At 42.9% G+C, this 18,298-nt stretch overlaps 1 protein-coding gene across 5 annotated transcripts in view; it reads left to right on the plus strand.

Annotated features, from left to right (window-relative positions):
• Positions 1–18,298, plus strand: part of LOC118366683 (kalirin-like) — a 259,805-nt gene that overhangs the window by 136,977 nt on the left and 104,530 nt on the right. For all 5 annotated transcript variants that reach the window (XM_052493888.1, XM_052493891.1, XM_052493892.1 and 2 more), the window contains exon 10: positions 12,949–13,071. In XM_052493888.1, the coding sequence (XP_052349848.1) occupies positions 12,949–13,071 (123 nt within the window). The remainder of the gene's footprint in view (positions 1–12,948; positions 13,072–18,298) is intronic.

Raw genomic sequence — 18,298 nt, forward strand, 5'->3', positions numbered from 1 at the left:
ATGCCTCAAAGAGGATGTGGATTAATACAGGACTCAAATGAGGGTTACCTATTTCGGGCAAGAACTGATAACCCATCACTTTTTTTAGATTATTTTTTCAATGTTATATCTCAGCATCTAAGTTGCTCTCCTGTTCGTGTGCAGGCCGTCCCTTTCTATAAACTGTGGTCGCTCCCAAAGCATATCGAAATTGTCAATAAAATCAAACGCTTTTTCAGAACATAGTCCTAATTTCATTCAAGAGTCCAGTGCAAGTAGCCGGGAGAAGCGATCGATTCCACAACCGTGTGTTGGGATAGAGCCAGAAATTAAAATCAGCTTGCCCCTAGCCAATATTCTGTCTCTCAGGTATTCAAAGTCTCGTCTCAACTCAGGCCATTGCCGCAGTGTGCGGCGCCGGGTTTTGGTCTAGAATGACCGAAAGCTCCCAAGTTACATCACGCACTATGCCACCAGGGAAGAATTCTGCACCATCAACCATGACATCCCTTACAATTGAACTCCAACCTATTGCTTTCTTGGGAGGGGGAGGTTGTGGATTTCCAGACACCATGCACCCTATTCCCTATCAATCAAATTTAAATCAAAGTGCTATACAGAAACACAGCCTAAAATCCCGAACAGCAAGCAATGCAGATGTAGACGCATGGTGGCTAGGAAAAACTCCTTAGAAAGGCAGGAATTTGGGAAGAAACCTAGAGAGGAACCAGGCTCTGAGTGGTGGCCAGTAAGTACTCTTCTGGCTGTGCCGGCTGGAGATTATAAGAGTACATGGCCATTAAGGCCAGATTGTTCTTCAAGATGGTCTAACGTTCATAGATGACCAGCAGGGTCAAATAATAATCACAGTGGTTGGAGAGGGTGCAACAGGTCAGTACCTCAGGAGTAAATGTGAGTTGGCTTTTCATAGCCAAGCATTTAGAGGTTGAGACAGCAGGTGCGATAGAGAAAGAGAGTCGAAAACAACAGGTAGCACGTCCGGTAAACAGGTCAGGGTTCCATAGCCGCAGGCAGAACAGTTGAAACTGGAGCAGCAGCACGACCAGGTGGACTGGGGACAGCCAGGAGTCATCAGGCCAGGTAGTCCTGAGGCATGATCCTAGGGCTCAGGTCCTCCAGGAGGGGAGGGAGAGAGGGAGAGGGAGAATATGAGGGAGCATACTTAAATTCACACAGGACACCAGATAAGACAGAAGAATTACACCAGATATAACAGACTGACCCGAATCGACCATTGCAGAATAAATACTGGAGGCTGAGACAGGGGTGGGTCGGGGGACACTGTGGCCCCGTCTGACAATACCCCCAGACAGGGCCAACCAGGCAGGATATAACCCCCACTTTGCCAAAGCACAGCCCCCACACCACTAGAGGTTTATCAACAGATATGTACTGTAGTGCACTACTTTTGACCAGAGCCCTATGGGACAGGCACTACATAGGGAATAGGGGTGCCATTTGGGAAACAGCCTGTGTAATACAGCATTGTACTAGATAGAATACATCATAGTGAAAGCCACGCTGGACTGGTTGAAAGAGAAACACTGTAGTGTATAGTCCAGTGAGTCCACTGTGTTTGTCTGGCCCCTGGCCCTCTGCCCACAGTCAGAGTGGAGCTCAGTGATAGGGCGTGACTTTGTTTACAGCTCACTAATTACATATTGTTAGGAACAGACGAGGCCTGCTTATACTATACCCCAGGGACAACCGTCCTCCACTGTGTTTGTTTCCCAAATGGAACCCTATTCTCTATTTTAGTGGTCAAAAGTAGTGCACCAGGGAATAGGGTGCCATTTGGGATGCTTACAAGGAGACTGTAGCTTGCATTTAGTTTGTTAATTTACACACTGTATACACACAGAGCCGCAAGTTTATATACGTTTACTTAAGGGAACCACACCAGTGTAGTTCATTGATATTCATTTTGGCTGGTTTAATGAACAACATTATTTGTCTGACAGCACAGAATGCTATCAACAGCTATAGTATGCATGTCTCTTTCTCTCGCTCTCGTTCGCTCTTTCTTTCATTTTACTTTCTTTCCCATCTCAGCCTGATGCGTAGCCTGATGTGTAGATTAAGTCCTTGAGCATTAGTCTCTGTAGCATCTAGTAGGAGTATCCACTCCTGTTTTATTTAAGGGAAAGAATAGCTACTGCATCAATGATTGTGAATGACTCAATGAGACTCAATGAAAATGAGCTGAGATGATTCCTTGACTCCCCACCTTTCTGCGATGCTTCTGCCTCTGATTCAGTTGTTTTTCTCCTGTTTGGATTAGCCTGTCTACGGTTTAGCAAGATGACGCTTTGTCTCTCCGCCCCCTTCCCCCAGTATCTATCTCTCTCTATATATCCCTCTCTCTATATATATCTCTCTCTCTATATATATATATATATATATAATATCTCTCTCTCTCTCTCTCTCTCTCTCTCTCTCTCTCTCTCTCTCTCTCTCTCTCTCTCTCTCTCTCTCTCTCTCTCTCTCTCTCTCTCTCTCTCTCTCTCTCTCTCTCTCTCTCTCTCTCCTTTTTTCGTGTGATGTTGAGTGGCTGGTCTATTTTGTAGATAAGCAAAACGTAATCCTTTGTTCTGGGCTTACTGACTGGGCCGGGCTTGGTGAGCGATTGAAGCCTCCACCATGGCAGATCAGGACTGGGGTTATCAGCAATGCACATGAGTGACCGCTGCACCGCACTGCACTGCACTGCGCCACACAGCCAAGCAGCAGACAGTGTTGACGGGCTGCATTTCAAGCCCCTGACTCATTGGATGCTTCCCAAATGGCACCTATTCCCTATGTAGTGCACTGCTTTGGCCAAAGCCTACCCAGCAAGCACGTAACGATCTGAGAAGCATATGTATCTTAGAGCTTGGTGAGAGCGTGGTTGTCCTATGGTGATTTTGCATACAACCTTCTGGGAATGGTGCAGTGAAGTTGCTTGGCTTTGAAAAATGTTCAGCACATTTTAAGGAACTTGAACAAGAAAAACTTTTCTAAAGTTCGAACATGGTTACATGTCATTTCAATTTTGGTAATGTTCTAGGAACGTTTTCCAACGGGTTTGACATTGGGAGCCTTCTCAAACAGTTCAGAGGACGTTAAGAAACCACGTTCTTCTGTGGGAATTTCAGTACTTCAACATCAAATGAAATTGTATTGGTTATTGGTTATGGTTATGCTTCCTAAACAACAGGTGTAGACTAACAGTGAGAGGCATACCTACGGGCCCTTCCCAACCATACAGAGAGAAAAATAGAAAAATAATAGAAACATATATACGTAATTAAATAAATATACAATGAGTAACGATAACTTGGCTATATACACGGCGGGATACCAGTACGAGGTAATTGAGGTCGATATGTACATGCTGTATAGGTAGGGGTAAAGTTATTAGGCAGCAAGAACGTAGCAGCAGCGTCTGATGAGTCGAAAGAGTTAGTTCAAAAAGGGTCAATGCAGATAAAATGGGCAGCTATTTGGTAAAACACATTTAGCAGTCTTATGGCGTCTTTGGGGGTAGAATCTTTACAGGATACTGTTGGTTCCAGACTTGGTGCATCAGTACCACTTGCCGTGTGGTAGCAGAGAGAACAGCCTATGACTTGGGTGGCTTTGACAATATTTAGGGCCTTCCTCTGACACCGCCTGGTATAGAGGTCCTGTATGGCAGGGTGCTCGGCCCCATTGATGTACTGAGCAGTACGTACTACCCTCTGTAGCGCCTTGCGGTCAGATTCCAAGCAGTTGCGATACCAGGCGGTGATGCAGCCAGTCATGATGCTCTCAATGGTGCAGCTGTATAACTTTTTGAAGGTCTGAGGCTCCATCTGGCATTGTAGGATTCGATCTTAGCTCGTCGGAGGTCGTAGCAGGATTTCGTTTAAGCGTCTGGGTTAATGTCCAATGTGGTAGCCTCTAGCCTTTTAGCTCAGAGTGGATGTTGCCTGTAAATCATGGCTTCTGGTTGGGATATGTAAGTCTGGTCACTGTGTGTGGGGGGGGGGACGTCATTGATGCATTTATTAATGAAGCCGGTGATTGATGTGTTCATATTTTTCAGCTCCTAAAAATATAGATGAAAACCCTCTTGATAAATGTTATGGCCTGCAGATTATCATGAGGTATTGTAACTCAGGCGAGCAAAAATGTGAGACTTCCTTATAACATTAGAGATCGCGCACCAGCTATTGTTAACAAAGAGACACACCACTCCCACCCTCATCTTACCCAACGCTGCCAACCGGTCTTGATGGTACATGGAAAAGTCAGCGATATACAGTTGAAGTCTGAAGTTTACATACACTTAAGTTAGAGTCATTAAAACTAGTTTTTCAACCACTCCACAAATTTCTTGTTAACAAACTATAGTTTTGGCAAGTTAGGACGTATACTTTGTGCATGACACAAGTCATTTTTCAAACAATAGTTTACAGACAGATTATTTCACTTATAATGCACTGCATCAAAATTCAGTGGGTCAGAAGTTTACATACACTAAGTTGACTGTACCTTTAAACAGCTAGGAAAATTCCAGAAAATTATGTCATGGCTTTAGAAGCTTCTGATAGGCTAATTGACATAATTTGAGTCAATTGGAGGTGTACCTGTGGATGTATTTCAAGGCCTACCTTCAAACTCAGTGCCTCTTTGCTTGATATCATGGGAAAATCAAAAGAAATCAGCCAAGACCTCAGAAAAAAAATTGTAGACCTCCACAAGTCTGGTTCATCCTTGGGAGGAATTTCCAAATGCCTGAAGGTACCATATGTATCTGTACAAACAATAGTACGCAAGTATAAACACAATGGGACCACGCAGCCGTCATACCGCTCAGGAAGGAGACGCATTCTGTCTTCTAGAGATGAGCATACTTTGGTGCGAAAACTGCAAATCAACCCCAGAACAACAGCAACGACCTTGTGAAGATGCTGGAGGAAACAGGTACAAAAGTATCTATATCCACAGTAAAACGAGTCCTATATCGACATAACCTGAAAGGCCGCTCAGCAAGGAAGAAGCCACTGCTCCAAAACCGCCATAAAAAAGCCAGACTACGGTATGCAACTGCACATGGGGACAAAGATCGTACTTTCTGGAGGAATGTCCTCTGGTCGGATGAAACAAAAATATAACTGTTTGGCCGTAATGACCATCGTTATGTTTGGTTGAAAAAGGGGGAGGCTTGCAAGCCGAAGAACACCATCCCAACCGTGAAGCACGGGGGTGGCAACATCGTGTTGTGGGGTGCTTTGCTGCAGGAGGGACTGGTGCACTTCACAAAATAGATGGCATCATAAGGCTGGAAAATTATGTGGATATATTGAAGCAACATCTCAAGCCATCAGTCAGGAAGTTAAAGCTTGGTCGCAAATGGGTCTTCCAAATGGACAATGACCCCAAGCATACTTCCAAAGTTGTGGCAAAATGGCTTAAGGACAACAAAGTCAAGGTATTGGAGAGGCCATCACAAAGTGTGGGAAGAACTGAAAAAGTCTGTGCGAGCAAGGAGGCCTACAAACCTGACTCTGTTACATCAGCTCTGTCAGGAGGAAAGGGTCAAAATTCCCCCAACTTATTGTGGGAAGCTTGTGGAAGGCTACCCAAAACGTTTGTCCCAAATGAAACAATTTAAAGGCAATGCTACCAAATACTAATTGTGTGCATGTAAACTTCGGAACCACTGTGAATGTGATGAAAGAAATACAAGCTGAAATAAATCATGTTACCACAGTCCTCGGTTTCTGGCTGTATGATGGCCATAGAAAATAAATAACGTAGTGTTGCCTATATAGTGCACTACTTTTGACCAGATCATCTATGGGCCCTTGGAAGCAGTAAAATACCATGTGAATAAATAGCACAGTGGGTTGGAGAATTGCTGACATTCACAAATCCACAAAAAAATATGCTTCATACTTGAAGCACAATTCTGCCGTTGCCTAAGGAAACAGTTTATTTGATTTGAGTGCTATCCCTTGCAGTCGTTATCCATTGCATTGTATGCTTTACCTTAAGATAAATGCGAGGAATGTCATTAGATTAACCCAAATGTGGAGGGAGGAGAGTATAGAGACAGCCCGAGGATTCTCCAACTCCTCTTAAATCTGGCTACGTATATATAGTAGATGACCTTGGATAGCGCTGAACTTCCTACACATATCCTCCAACACGGCTTCCTCCTGACAAGCCCCTTGCAGTTTGGAAGCCCTTGCATCCTGAATGGCAGCCTATTCCCTTTATAGTACACTACTTTTGACCTGTGCTTTACACCCAGCTAGCACATTTGGTTCCTCGGAAGTTGTGGAATAGTAAATGTTTGGTTTCCCATTGGTTCTGGGAACGAAGCCATAAGTTTTCTGACGATTAACACAGAATGTTTTATAAACGTTCTGAGAACGGAAGTTAACATTTTGCCTGTTCTGGGAACTGTAAGACTTCAGTGAGGTTCTGAGAACATTTTACTATGGTTCCCTGAAAGTTTTCCTGGAAGGTTTTATTAACGTTCTGAGAGCGGAAATTCTAGGTTATTTGAAGGTAATTAAATAATGTTCCCGAGAGCATGTTCCAGTAAGACTTATAATAATAACACTGATAGCTTAGGTTAACTGTGAACTCCCAAGCACAGATGGAAATGTATTTGCTTAGGCATTTACACATTTCCTTTTTATTGTGACCCATCAGTGAGATACGGTTCTCTATCCATGGAATTAGTCCACTGGGTCACCAGGATGGAGCTAGCATGCCATGTTTTTTTCATGAATACAAAGTTATTCATTTTAGTCTATTCAAACAGACCCAATTCCAAAAGAAAACAAGCACTCATTAAGATCAGGTGTGGCCAATTAGTGAGCGAGGCCAACACTCCTGAACACGCTTCACAAGGTAAAAAAAAATCTCTGAATGTTCCTTAAGTATTATTTTGATGTAAAGTTTATTAACGTCTTGAGAATTTAAATAACATTCTCAAAACATTACTAAAGTTTTCTTGTGGAATTTGATGGAAGGTTTCATTAACGTTGTCTGAAAACAATTTGAGGACATGATATTAAATAATATCAAGAGAAAATCTGTAGGGAACGTCAATGCTAATGTACTGAAATTTCCTCACGCGATTGGAACAATTTGAAAACATGACTTTAAATAGAACCATGAGTAAAACGTTATTCCAAGGATATGCCGCTGCAGTGGATAGCAGCCGTTTTACGGGCTGCTTATCAACTCCGCTACTTATTTTTTTAATATATTTTTTTACAGTGATCTTAACTTTTATTTTCACCATATTTTTCTTTAACTGAAAACAGCTTCTGGAGAGCTTCTATGTTTCACGTCTAAGGACATAGATGATATATACAGTTGAAGTCAAAAGTTTACATACACCTTCGCCAAATACATTTAAACTCAGTTTTTAACAATTCCTGACATTTAATCAGAATAAAAATTCCCTGTCTTAGGTCAGTTAGGATCACCACTTTATTTTAAGAATGTGAAATGTCAGAATAATAGTAGAGAGAATGATTTATTTCAGCTGGTATTTCTTTCATCACATTCCCAGTGGGTCAGACGTTTACATACACTCAATTAGTATTTGGTAGCATTGCCTTTAAATTGTTTAACATGGTTGAAACATTAAGTTGGGTGAATTTTGGCCCATTCCTCCTGACAGAGCTTGTGTAACTGGGTCAGGTTGCACGCACACACTTTTTCAGTTCTGCCCACACATTTTCTATAGGTTTGAGGTCAGGGCTTTGTGATGGCCACTCCAATACCTTGAATTTGTTGTCCTTAAGCCATTTTGCCACAACTTTGGAAGTATGCTTGGGGTCATTGTCCATTTGGAAGACTCATTTGCAACCAAGCTGATGTCTTGAGATGTTGCTTCAAAATATTTTCCATCCTCATGATGCCATCTATTTTGTGAAGTGCACCAGTCCCTCCTGCAGCAAAGCACCCCCGCAACATGATGCCGCCACCCCCGTGCTTCACGGTTGGGATGGTGTTCTTCGGCTTGTAAGCCTCCCCCTTTTTCCACCCAACATAACGTTGGTCATTATGGCCAAACAGGTCTATTTTTGTTTCATCAGACCAGAGGACATTTCTCTAAAAAGTACGATCTTTGTCCCCATGTACAGTTGCAAACCGTAGTCTGGCTTTTTTATGGCCGCTTTGGAGCAGTGGCTTCTTCCTTGCTGAGCGGCCTTTCAGGTTATGTCGATATAGGACTCATTTTACTGTGGATATTGATACTTTTGTACCTGTTTCCTCCAGCATCTTCACAAGGTTCTTTGCTGTTGTTCTGGGATTGATTTGCACTTTTTACAACAAAGTACGTTAATCTCTAGGAGACAGAACGCATCTCCTTCCTCAGCGGTATGACGACTGTGTGGTCCCATGATGTTTATACTTGCGTACTATTGTTTGTACAGATGAACGTGGTACCTTCAGGTGTTTGGAAATTGCTCCCAAGGATGAACCAGACTTGTTGAGGTCTACAATTTTTTTCTGAGATTTCTTTTGATTTTCCCATGATGTCAAGCAAAGAGGCACTGAGTATGAAGGTAGGCCTTGAAATACATCAACAGGTACACCTCCAATTGACTCAAATTATGTCAATTAGCCTATCAGAAGCTTATAAAGCCATGACATCATTTTCTGGAATTTTCCAAGCTGTTTATAGGCACAATCAATTCAGTGTATGTAAACTTCTGACCGACTGGATTTGTGATACAGTGAATTATAAGTGAAATAATCTGCCTGTAAACAATTGTTGGAAAAATTACTTGTGTCATGCACAAAGTAGATGGCTGACTTGCCAAAACTATAGTTTGTTAACAAGAAATTTGTGGAGTGGTTGAAAAAAAAGTTTTAATGACCCCAACCTAAGTGTATGTAAACGTCCGACTTAATAATAATATTTTGATTTATAAGGGTGGAGTCAGTTTGGGACTGGTGAGGACTCCGTGTTGGAGGCTGAGCTGTCTCCATCCTGCTCATCTGCTGTTCCTATGGGGTGTGCTCTGCAGGAGTGTCTGCTCTACTGTATGGGCAGGTAGGGGTGTGGATCAGAAAACTAGACAGTATCTGGTGTGACCACCATTTGTCTCTCCTTTGCATAGAGTTGATCAGGTTGTCGATTGTGGCCTGTGGAATGTTATCCCACTCCTCTTCAATGGCTGTGTGAAGTTGCTGGATATTGGCGGGAACTGGAAAACGTTGCCGTACACATCGATCCAGAGCATCCCGCACATGCTCAATGGGTGACATGTCTTGTGAGTATGCAGGCCAAGGAAGAACTGGGAGATTTTCAGCCTACAGGAATTGTGTTTAGATCCTTGCAACATGGGGCCGTGCATTATCATGCTGAAACATGGGGTGATGGTGGCAGATGAATAGCAGGACAATGGCCTCAGGATCTCGCCACGGTATCTCTGCGCAATCAAATTGCCTTCAATAAAATGCAATTGTGTTTGTGGTCCATGGCTTATGCCTGTCCATACCATAACCCCACCACCACCATGAGGCACGGTGCCATACACGCTGTCTGCCATCTGCCCGGCACAGTTGAAACCGGGATTCATCCGTAAAGAACACACTTTTCCAGCATGCCAGTGGCCATCGAAGGTGATCATTTGCCCACTGTAGTCGGTTACGACGCTGAACTGCAATCAGGTCAAGGCCCTGGTGAGGACGAGAAGCAAGTAGATGAGCTTCCCTGAGACGGTTTCTGACAGTTTGTGCAGAAATTCTACGGTTTGTGCAAACCACCAGTTTCATCAGCGTTGGTCATTCCTGCAGTCAGCACGCCAATTGCATGCTTCCTCAAGACTTGAGACTGTGGCATTGTGTTGTATGACAAAACTGCCTTTTATTGTCCCCAGCACAAGGTGCACCTGTGTAAAGATCATGCTATTTAATCAGCTTCTTGATATGCCACACCTGTCAGGTGGATGGATTATCTTGGCAAAGGAGAAATGCTCGATAACATGGATGTAAACAAATTTGTGCACAAAATTTGAGAGCAATAATCTTTTTGTGTATGTGGAACATTTCTGGGATCTTTTATTTCAGCTCATGAAACATAGGACCAACACTTTACATGTTGCGTTTATATTTACCATTCTCCAAGTGGAAACGTTGTTTGGAGAGCTGCACACCACTTGCATTACATAACATTTGGTTTATTTAATTGCATTTACCAGTTGACTGTACATTTCTTCGTTATAGTTGTTTGGAGAGTATTTGTCCGGTTTCTCCATTATGTTTAATGTTGCGCGCTTTAGCGTGCATAGATATACCTGGCCTGCGCGCCAAGAAGAAGTGTGGTCAAATGAATTTAAGTGCCTGTTTGGGGATGTTCTAGTTCGTTTACTTTTGGGTAACTCAAGAGGAGGCTGTATCTGAGCCTGAATGATCCCACCTGTGCTTTATTGGTTATTAAGACCGGTTTTGCCTGATTTCTTTTGAATGCTGACATTCTGAAGTCAGACCTTTTGTAAATATATAGATTTGTTAATATCACCGTCATCTTTCAAACACCAGCGCTTTGTATATAAATCCAGCACTCGTTTACACCGCTACCCCCTTGCCTCCTGCTGAGTCTTCGTCCTTACGACTGCTAGAAGATTCCTGTTTTACACTGATACGGCACAAAGGAGATGGGCTACAGATTTTGCACCAACCTGTCACTTCAAAAGCACTCAATGGTCTCAGACTCTCTGCATTCGAAACGCTAGGTTCATTGTGGTATAGTGTGATATAAGCAGAATTCAATATAATTCCAACGCAAAACCCCACACCAAAATATTTGCCCCCCTTGCCTATTTCAACTGCCCTTTTAGTCACTTTACCCTGGTGCCTTAACCCTAACCCCTTATTCTAACCTGACCTTAACCTTAGCAAGCAGTTGCTTATTAGCAGATAGTTTGTTGATAGTATGACCATCTGCAGTGTATCTACAGATGGACTAGCAGGGCTATCCAAATAGTGTGACCAGGACAGCTTTCACTTATACACTGTCAAAATAATAAACCTGTGAAAACAAAAGCACTTTTGGCATCCTCCTCCGCACATTTTTCAAATGCCTCCTCAGGGGCTTGGATCATATGTAAATGCCCGTAATATTTAACAGATTTAGACCGAGATTACATTAAGCACCACAATGTTCACACAAAGTGCTCCTCTTTCCCATGGGCCTCCAGTTTTGCTTGCTGTTTTTCATGCTTCCTCTGTTTAGCTTTGATGGTTTTGTCCAGGCCATGTTTTGTTTTCATGCACCTGTATTCTGGCGTATCATGTACTGTACTTTTCCAGGAAACATCTCTGAGTTGTCAGTAATCTGGAGGTTCCTGCAGCATCACAAACACAGGCTGTGTGCCAAATGACACCCTGTTCCATATATACTGTAGCCCTCTACTTTTACCAGAGCCCTCATTTATGGAGCTGAAACCACGTTATACTGAATCCAATATTTCCAGCCCACTTCCTCAACATCATGGCTAGAATAACATTGTGGTGTCGAGTAACTGCTGAGACATCACTAGACTGATAGCCTGCATCTAAAATGGCACCCTATTTCCTACATAGTGCACTACTTTTGACTAGAGCCCTGTGGGCCCTCGTCAAATGTAGTGCACTATATCTAGGGAATAGGGTGTCATTTGGGATGCAGACATAGGATCCAGAAGTGGCACTCCCGTCCGAGGCATGGCATCCTCAGACAGCTAATATCATCCCCAGCAAATATCTCTTCTATTCTCAGCCCTTCCCGTGTTTGTGCGAGCGAGCCAGCCAGGTAGTTTTAGACTCCTGCTTGTTCCTGTGGATGCCGCAACTCTAATCAGCCAGGGCGAAACAAGAGTTGTCTGCTCACCCACTGACATGTTTATTAAACATTCCTGTACACACACACACGCAAGCCAAGGACCCCTCCCATCTCCTACTATACACACACACACACACACACACACACACACATACACACACCAACATGCATGCAGATGACCCCTCCCTACTATACACACACGCAGGCAAGCAAACACGATCTTGACAGGGAGGCTACACTTAAGGACAACAAGATAATTGAAGTGGGGCAGGGCAGGCAAGCTTTGGTTTTCCATTCCTTGAAGTGACCGTAGAGAGAGTTATTAGGAAGAGAACAAAAGACTGACCAGGGTTCAAATACTATTTGAATACGAGCCTGCTTAGAGTGCCAGATTGGCGGGGTTTACAGTTTTGGGAGCATTCTGTTGGTTCCATCTCGCCAGGCAAGCACAGAGAAAGTATTTGAAAATATTTAAAATAGTGTTTGAGCTGATGTTTGCCAGGGAATGGTGAAAGTCACTGCCACAGTGTGCCGCTCGGCTCTGTTTCAGCCAGACGCTGTTTACAAAGCCACACAGATGATCTCATCTTATGACCTCTCATCTATTCATTAACATTTAGTACGGTCAATTCTGCCGTACTGGCTATTCCGCCAACAATGTACAGTCACGCAATGGGACTCTAGAGTGGAGTTATGCAAAGTTCACTGCACTTTTTGGCTACTTTCTCTTTGAATGCTGTCAAGATGAAATCATGTATTCCCAGTCTAAGTAAGTAAAAGCCTAGCAAAAGGAGAGAAGGAAGCTAGACAATATTTCCGAGGCTCACGACCTCGTCTTTCCTCCAAGGTTTGGATAAAATCGGAATTCACAAAACCTCCTCTTCTTTCTCCTTGAAGATGGACTGCTGGCCTGAAATAGGGTGACAAAGTGACAGTGGTGACAGATTCCTGGCCCTGAAGCCCACACATGTGTCTGACTCCTTTGTAGTCGGGGGGGTAACCTGGGCTGAAAACTGGTGAATGTGCATTTGTCTGTCTACTTAGGAGGCAGGGGGGAGTGCAGTAACATGCACTGAACAGAACACTGGCTAACATGAGTGTCTTTCTCTCTGTCACTTGTGCAGGTGATGGACTGGATAGAGAACCATGGAGAGGCCTTCCTTAGCAAACACACGGGCGTGGGCAAGTCCCTCCACCGCGCCAGGGCACTGCAGAAACGCCACGACGATTTTGAGGAGGTGGCACAGGTGAGAGTTCAACTATTTGTGCCAATGAGAAAATGTTTGCGGCCTTGCTAATAGTGTGTCATTGGTCATGCCCTGAATCATGTGAATCTCCTCCTTACATTGCTGAGGTGGAGTATCTGATCAAGGATCAGCTTCCCCACCCCCAAACCTAACCTTAACCATTAGTGGGGAAAATGTTCAACTGACCCCAGATCAGAGTTCAGGGGCAACTTCCTCAGGCATTGTGGATGTCATTTTGAGGTTGAAATGCCTCATCTATGCTACAATGTCGACAAAGGCTGCATTTTCTGCAGTATTATACTACATTTGAACCGCAGCATTGTACTGGATTTGAACTCTGTAGGCTGTTATGCTATTCTGTCTAATGTCAAAGTGCTGAGGTGTCAGTGAAAGGGCAGACCACTGAACACTGTTCCAAGAGAAGACATGGTCAATAAACTGAACACTGTTCCAAGAGAAGACATGGTCAATAAACTGAACACTGTTCCAAGAGAAGACATGGTCAATAAACTGAACACTGTTCCAAGAGAAGACATGGTCAATAAACTGAACACTGTTCCAAGAGAAGACATGGTCAATAAACGGAACACTGTTCCAAGAGAAGACATGGTCAATAACCTGAACACTGTTCCAAGAGAAGACATGGTCAATAAACTGAACACTGTTCCAAGAGAAGACATGGTCAATAAACTGAACACTGTTCCAAGAGAAGACATGGTCAATAAACTGAACACTGTTCCAAGAGAAGACATGGTCAATAAACTGAACACTGTTCCAAGAGAAGACATGGTCAATAAACTGAACACTGTTCCAAGAGAAGACATGGTCAATAAACTGAACACTGTTCCATGAGAAGACATGGTCAATAAACTGAACACTGTTCCAAGAGAAGACATGGTCAATAAACTGAACACTGTTCCAAGAGAAGACATGGTCAATAAACTGAACACTGTTCCAAGAGAAGACATGGTCAATAAACTGAACATTGTTCCAAGAGAAGACATGGTCAATAAACTGAACACTGTTCCAAGAGAAGACATGGTCAATAAACTGAACACTGACACATTATTACAACCAAATGACTTATGGTTCTATTGTCCTTTTAAAGCTTCCTATTACTACCGTCCTAGTGTTCAAATGCAATTCACAGATGGCAGATTTGTATTGTTTTGACGCAAGTTTGGCTATTATTCAGTGAGGATGTCAATTAAAGCTAGAATCCTTTGTTGATAAATCCATTTTTTGACTTCTAAATGAATCATATACTGTATACCCATTGATCGTTGAAGAGTAGACCTTATGCATGTCTCGTGCTCTTCGTTCAACTGCCCTGTCCAATCAGGACCCAAGATATACTTTTGTTTTACACCAATGTTTTTGTAAACAATCCTAAATGTAAACGATCACGGTATAGCCTAAAAACAGGGTTAAAACTGTACATTTGATATCATGGATGGCCATTCTTTGCATCCATATCTCTGTCTATGAATTTGAGAGTGTTTTCATTTTTCCAGCCCCGTCCGTCCCTTAGCTTTTAGAGACACACGTTTTTTATTATTGTTTCAATTAAGGACTAGCTTTGAACTCCAAATGTCGGAATGTCACGGTTTTCCGTGGTTAGCTGTGATTGACAAGTGACAGAAAACGAGTGTGCAATGAGAAATACATTCAGGCGTTTAAGAGAACCTAGTCATTTTAGCTTTAGTGTGTTTTTTTATGGGCTTGGCATGCAGGCTTGGTTTTTGCAGCCCATTGTAGCTGCAGTCCATTAAGAGAAAAGAGGCCAGAAGACTTAAACCAAGCAAGAACAAGCTGGAACCAGCTGGTGGACTGGTTTACATGTAAATTACATGTAAATGTAAACCAGTCCACTGTGGAAATACACTTTTCTAATTTCATCACACAGACAAACTGCACAAAGTAAGATGTTCTGCTTTAATAGGCTATATGACTATAGGTCACAAGTAATACACGAGTAGATAGCGCCTGCGTCACACCTGACAAACCTATTCCCTAGTGCAGTACTTTTGACTAGAGGCCATAGGGCTCTGGTCAAAAAATAACGCACTATGTTGGGAATAGGCTGCCATTTGGGACGCAGGGAGTATCTGATATTATCCAGCTACCCGGCAACATAAGAAATGTACCCGGGCAACATAAGAAATGTACCCGGCAACATAAGAAATGTACCAGGCAACATAAGAAATGTACCCGGCAACATAAGAAATGTACCCGGCAACATAAGACATGTACCCGGCAACATAAGACATGTACCCGGCAACATAAGAAATCTACCCGGCAACATAAGACATGTACCCGGCAACATAAGAAATGTACCCGGCAACATAAGAAATGTACCCGGCAACATAAGAAATGTACCCGGCAACATAAGATGTCCAGTAAATAAAATAATTTCCAGTCCCATTTCTTCCGCTTTGCTAACCTCCTGAGTGTAATGGTAGCAGCATGAGCCGTGACTAGGGATAACACCAGCATTAAGGGGGATGGCTTTTGATGCTCAATGGATGTGCAATCCTGGATTTACGACAACGTTTTCGCCCCTCCTGATGATGGACAACGTGTCTGTCTTCAGGGCAAGCAGAGGTCTGCCGGTGTGTCCCAAATGGCACGCTGTTCCCTATATAGTGCGCTACTTTTCATCAGGTCCCATAGGGCTTTGGTCAAAAGTAGTGCACCAGGGAATAGGGTGCAGATTAGGACAGTCTGAGAGGCCTGAACATGATTTACCCTATTTTCTAACCACGTACATCTCTCTGGGGAAAAGTGTACGAGATGAGGATCTTTAATTCCCCCCTACTCCTGAAGGATGGATCAAATGGCTTAATGAATCAAATAAATCACTTCATATTGGAATATTTGAAATTTGAGCTCATTAAGACATGTACATATGGCACCATCATCTCCCCAAGATACCTAATCAAAGGAGATTGAAACCAAAGTCAAACCAACATTTTTTTTTATTGGTGGCGGGGGGGTCAGACATGGCTAGACACATACGCCCACATAAGTTCACACGCAAACATACGCAGATGCGCGCACGAACTCAAAGCCTTTAATTGATCTTCATTATAATAACTCATTCAGCAGTTTAGAGCGAATAAAACATCAAGAGAGAAGGATGTTGAAAAATCCTAATGACACCACATTGAAATGACATCAGTTAATTATTCAGAGAGGTTGTGCTCAGATTCAATCTGCCATTGTAGATGGAACCCCCCTCCCCTCCCAAATAGCCTGAATGACACAAACAGTGCATCTCTCTAATGACTGGCCTCAGATGTATTCTGCCTACAAAACATGCAGTGGGGGATTTTGTTTAGGCTGAGCACTTCTTAATGGGAAGAGAGAGAGAGAGAGAGAGAGAGAGAGAGAGAGAGAGAGAGAGAGAGAGACACAAAGCTTTTGTTTCTGGCATCTGGTTAACAAGCCCATAAAAGTGCTGCGCGTGGAACAGATTGAATAAAAGCGATACAGAGGGAATCTGGCAGTGTTAAAAAAAGACTAGGGAAGAAGAGAGACGACTCCAGCTCAGCCCAGCCATATCTGCGAAGGGAAAGCCTGAATGGCGTTATTGACTGCACCGCTCTGGAGGGATAAGATCATACGAAAGGACAAGGGAGGAGTTTTCCTGAACCGATGAAAGCTATGTGCTGCCTGGCCTGGGTCGTGTCCCAAATGCCACCCAATCCCCCTACATAGTGCCCTAGGAACGGTGCGCCATTTGGGACGCAGGCTATGTCTAATGGTGTGGGAGGAGTGGTCGAGTGACAGGGAATTGACATGGAGAAGGTTTTTAACCGGTGATCTAATGCGTAGCTGTTCTGGATTTTGCGTGTACTATTGAAAATGTAGATGTGTGGTTTATAATACAGCCTTTACTCCACCATCAGTAGATAAGTACACAAGAGCCCTCTGCTTACTGTATCTATGTCCTTTGAATTGACCCTCCATTGTACCCCCTTATAGTAAGCTGGTCCTCTCTATTCACTATGAATAAATGAGATTTGGGCCAGAGCTACTGCCAATGTGACACAGAGAAAGGATCCGTGGGTGTACACCTGTTATAGGCATCCTAGGAGCGAGGGAGGGATATTCTGATCTACAATACTCACATCAACCTGACAGTACAGGCAAATATATTCACCTCCACAGCATGCATTAAGTCACACAGAGGAACCCATTTTGAATCTTCGTTTTACCGTCGATCAAAGCATGGAGTTCAAATGTTACATGTCAGCAGCCGCTATTAAACCTTGACCAGTTTATTTGGGAGGGAAAAAAAGATGGATTAAGATATTTTGAAGGGGGTAAAAAAATAATATGACCGCTTCAGAATTATTTGATTAACGAAAAAAATATTAAGTGTTGTAACGACTCGGTAGGTGTGACTGGTTGGTGTGACTGATAGGTGTGACTGGTCGGTGTGACTGGTAGGTGGCTGGTAGGAAGGCATCAAGAAGGAACAATGACAGAAGCCCAACGCTTCTGGGGCACAGCCTAAACCAGGCTAGGGTGGCATATTTAGTCAAAATAAAAGGTTCACAAAGCTGGTTCTCAAACATGAATGGAAAACAAAACACTCTCCCAATCTCCTTAAAACCTCTTCAGGATCAGACCCTTGTTTTCAATTTCCGCCCCAAAAATGACATACCCAAATCTAACTGCCTGTAGCTCAGGACCTGAAGTAAGGATATGCATATTCTTGATACCATTTGAAAATGTGAAATGAATGTAGGAGAATATAACACATTAGATCTGGTAAAAGATAATACAATGAAAAAACCAACCATTTTTTGTTTTTGTTTTTTTGTACCATCATCTTTCAAATGCAAGAGAAAGGCCATAATGTGTTATTCCATCCCAGGCGCAATTTCGATTTTGGCCACTAGATGGTAGCAGTGTATGTGCAAAGTTTTAGACTGATACAATGAACCATTGCATTTCTGTTCAAAATGTTGTGTCAAGACTGCCCAAATGTACCTAATTGGTTTATTAATAACTTAATAACTTTGTGCACTCTCCTCAGACAATAGCATGGTACTATTTCACTGTAATAGCTACTGTAAATTAGACAGTGCAGTTAGATTAACAAGAATTTAAGATTTGTGCCAATATCAGATATGTCTATGTCCTGAGAAATGTTCTTGTTACTTACATCCTCATGCTAATCGCATTAGCCTATGTTAGCTCAACCGTCCTGAGGTCG

The sequence above is a fragment of the Oncorhynchus keta genome, chromosome 34 (assembly GCF_023373465.1).
Source record: "Oncorhynchus keta strain PuntledgeMale-10-30-2019 chromosome 34, Oket_V2, whole genome shotgun sequence".
Classification (NCBI taxonomy): Eukaryota; Metazoa; Chordata; class Actinopteri; order Salmoniformes; family Salmonidae; genus Oncorhynchus; species Oncorhynchus keta.